The sequence below is a fragment of the Pygoscelis adeliae genome, unplaced genomic scaffold, assembly GCF_000699105.1.
Source record: "Pygoscelis adeliae isolate BGI_AS28 unplaced genomic scaffold, ASM69910v1 Scaffold585, whole genome shotgun sequence".
Taxonomy (NCBI): Eukaryota; Metazoa; Chordata; class Aves; order Sphenisciformes; family Spheniscidae; genus Pygoscelis; species Pygoscelis adeliae.
The window spans coordinates 255,588-258,284 of NW_008824801.1; the positions used below are offsets into that span (position 1 = coordinate 255,588).

At 60.9% G+C, this 2,697-nt stretch overlaps 1 protein-coding gene across 1 annotated transcript in view; it reads left to right on the forward strand.

The window, feature by feature from the left end:
• Positions 1–2,697, forward strand: part of NMRAL1 (NmrA-like family domain containing 1) — a 4,079-nt gene that overhangs the window by 638 nt on the left and 744 nt on the right. The window contains 3 exon segments of the mRNA XM_009323970.1: positions 537–582; positions 585–779; positions 1,291–1,481. Coding sequence (XP_009322245.1) covers positions 537–582; positions 585–779; positions 1,291–1,481 — 432 coding nt within the window.

Below are 2,697 nucleotides of genomic sequence, written 5' to 3' on the forward strand. Positions count from 1 at the left end.
GTCTGAGCCAGGACTGTCGCTGCCTGCAGTCCTGTAGTTCTCTGCACTTGCAGCTTTGGGGCCAAAATGTGCTACGGTATCAGAAATCCCAGGGCCTTCCCCAAGGGCGGTGTTCACCCCAGGACAGATTTTGCAAGGTGGCACGATTGCCATGCCTGGATGGCAGCGAACAAAAGATATGTTAGGGCAGGTATGTTGGCCCCGGCAGATCTTTAGGGCTGGTGTTTGCGTGCTTGGTGGAGGAGCTAGCACCAAAGCTGGAGGGTGTGCGGTCTTTCTAATGTAGGATGGTGTAAGCAGAGGACTCGGCTCCACCTGGGCAACTCACAGGGCTCGCTGGGTCTGCTCAGCCCTGGTTCCAGCTGGGGGCTCGGGGTGCCAGATGTTGAGGAGCTTGCTCAGCTGGCATGTGTTGGATCCTGCCCTCCTGCCCGGTGCAACGAAGGGGAAGGGGGGATGTGTGGCGATGATGAAAGCCCCCGCGTGTCCCAAGGGAGCCATTCCCCTCTTCATGGCCGGCTTCACCCTTCACCCAGGGAAAGCGGCTTGCTGACCTGTCGAAGCACCTCGGTCTGCGCCACGTCGAGGCCTGGAAAACGTGAGGCAGCTGATGGGGGGCCGGCTGGAGGTGCTCCACTTTGACAGCAAAGGTGTGGTGGAGGAGTACTTCCAGAAAGTTGGTGTTCCCACCACGACCATCTGACTGCCATTCTACTTTGAGAACTTCCTCTCCCTCTTCAACCCGCAGAAGGTCCCGCAGGGAGATACCTTTGTCCTGGGTAAGACAGGACCTCTCACTTTCCATGTCTCTGCCCTGTAGTTCTCTTCTGCTCCCACTGTGCAGAGGCTCACTGAGGGGCAGTGAAACCACGAGGAGTGCAGACTGATGGGGAAAAGGGGCCTGTGCCAGCTTGACCACAGCAAGTAGCAGCTGCATTATGGTCCTTCAGTCCTGCTTGGTGGCCTGCAAGAAATAAGTGAGATGCCAGTCCTGTTTCTGGTGCTGAGGGCTGCTCTGCAGATCCCAGAGTGTCTCTGAACACCCCGGCTCCCTGCAGTTGGGATGTCGGAGGTCAGAGGTGGGGCTGCAGATCTGGGCGAGTCGCGGTGCTGCTCTGGCCACTCACGGTCTCTTAGCTCGGGCCTGCGGGTGCTCTCGTGGCTTGCCACACTGATGCAATGCTCACGGCTCTTCCTCACCTCGTGTTCAGAGGCTGGGTGCCAAAAACTCCAGCTGTACCTCCTCAGAGCTGGGCTGCACTCTGACCAGGATCAATCTCTCCTGTACAGTGCTGCCCATGGGGGACACCCTCACGGATGGGATGGCAGTGGAGGACACTGGGCCTGTTGTGCTTTGCCTGCTGAAGTCCCCGGGGGAGTACATAGGCCGAGTGATCGGGCTCAGCACTGGCAAGCTCACCGAGGCAGAGTACGCCGCTGTCCTCTCCCAGCAGACGGGCAAGACGGTGGAAGCCAGCAAGGTAGGAAGCATCCCTACCTTGTAGGGTGTACATGATGTTCTTGAGGCGGGGGGAAGCTGGCCGAGGGCCCTGCAGCCTGCCTTCAGGTGGTGGGGGGATGATCCCGGTGCCTTCCCAACAGCTAGGCGCTCTGCAGGTCCCTGCCCAGGCCAGGCTGCTGTTGGCTGCGGGTGCGCACCTCTGCTTGGCAGCAGCAGAGGGGCAGCGTGCCTGGCCTCTCCCCTTGGTCTGAAATAGTGGGGGGCTCTGTACGGGGGCTGAGCACGGATAGCACTGGCAAAACAAGTGCTGTCCTGCCCCAGCAGCAAGGCCAGGAGCCGCCGGGGTGGAGGGCCCCTGTAGGTCGGTGTACGGGTTCGGTACAACCTAGCGCTGGTGTCCAGGATTAGTCCCGCTGCCCCTGCGTGCGGCTGGAGCACACGTTGGCGCCGAAACTGTCTTGCCGGTGTTGTCACTGAGACGACGCATGCTCATGGAGCACGCGTGTGCGCCCGGGCAGGTCTGTGCCTGGCTCTGAGGGATAACCGAAGCGGGAGGTCTCCAGAAGAGCCAGGAGCCGCGCAGTCGCTGGTGGGGCTGCGTACCTACAGAACAGGTCTCTGCTGCGTGCCCCTCCCTTCAGCAGGTCTTCCCCGAGAGCCTTGCTGTGTCACCCAGTGCTCCTGGCCTCTCCGTGCCCCGTGACTTTTTAATTTTTTGTTTGTGTTTTGGCTGTGCTGCTCCCCTCGGGCGGCCAGTACACTGAATGAGGGGTGCAGTGGCTCTCTGCTTTGAGAACAAAGCATATTTCAGCAGAAACGAAGCACCTCTGATGCTCTCTGCAGGTTCTGCTCTGCCAGGGACAAATAAGCAGCTCTCTTCTTCCCAGGGCCCCAGCACAGTGCAGAAGCACGGTGGTCCACCCTTTGATTCAGGCAGGGAGGGTGGGTGCTGGGGTACAAGGGGCAGCCTGGGTTGCTCGGGCTCTCCAGAGCTCTCCTGTATCCCCCAAGCCCGTGTTTCTAGACCCCCTCAGCCACGGCTCATACCCCGATGCAGGGAAGGGCTCCCTCATAGCTGTTCCGGGCTTCGGCTGCTGGGGAGAGTGGGTTGTGTGCCTGAGCCCGTGCCCAGGCTGGCTGTTTGCCAGAGCCGGGTGCTGGCCCCAAGCAGGTTGGGCCATTCCCTGCCAGGCAGGGCTGCAGGGTGCTCAGCGGCACTGCCCTGCCAGTGGCTG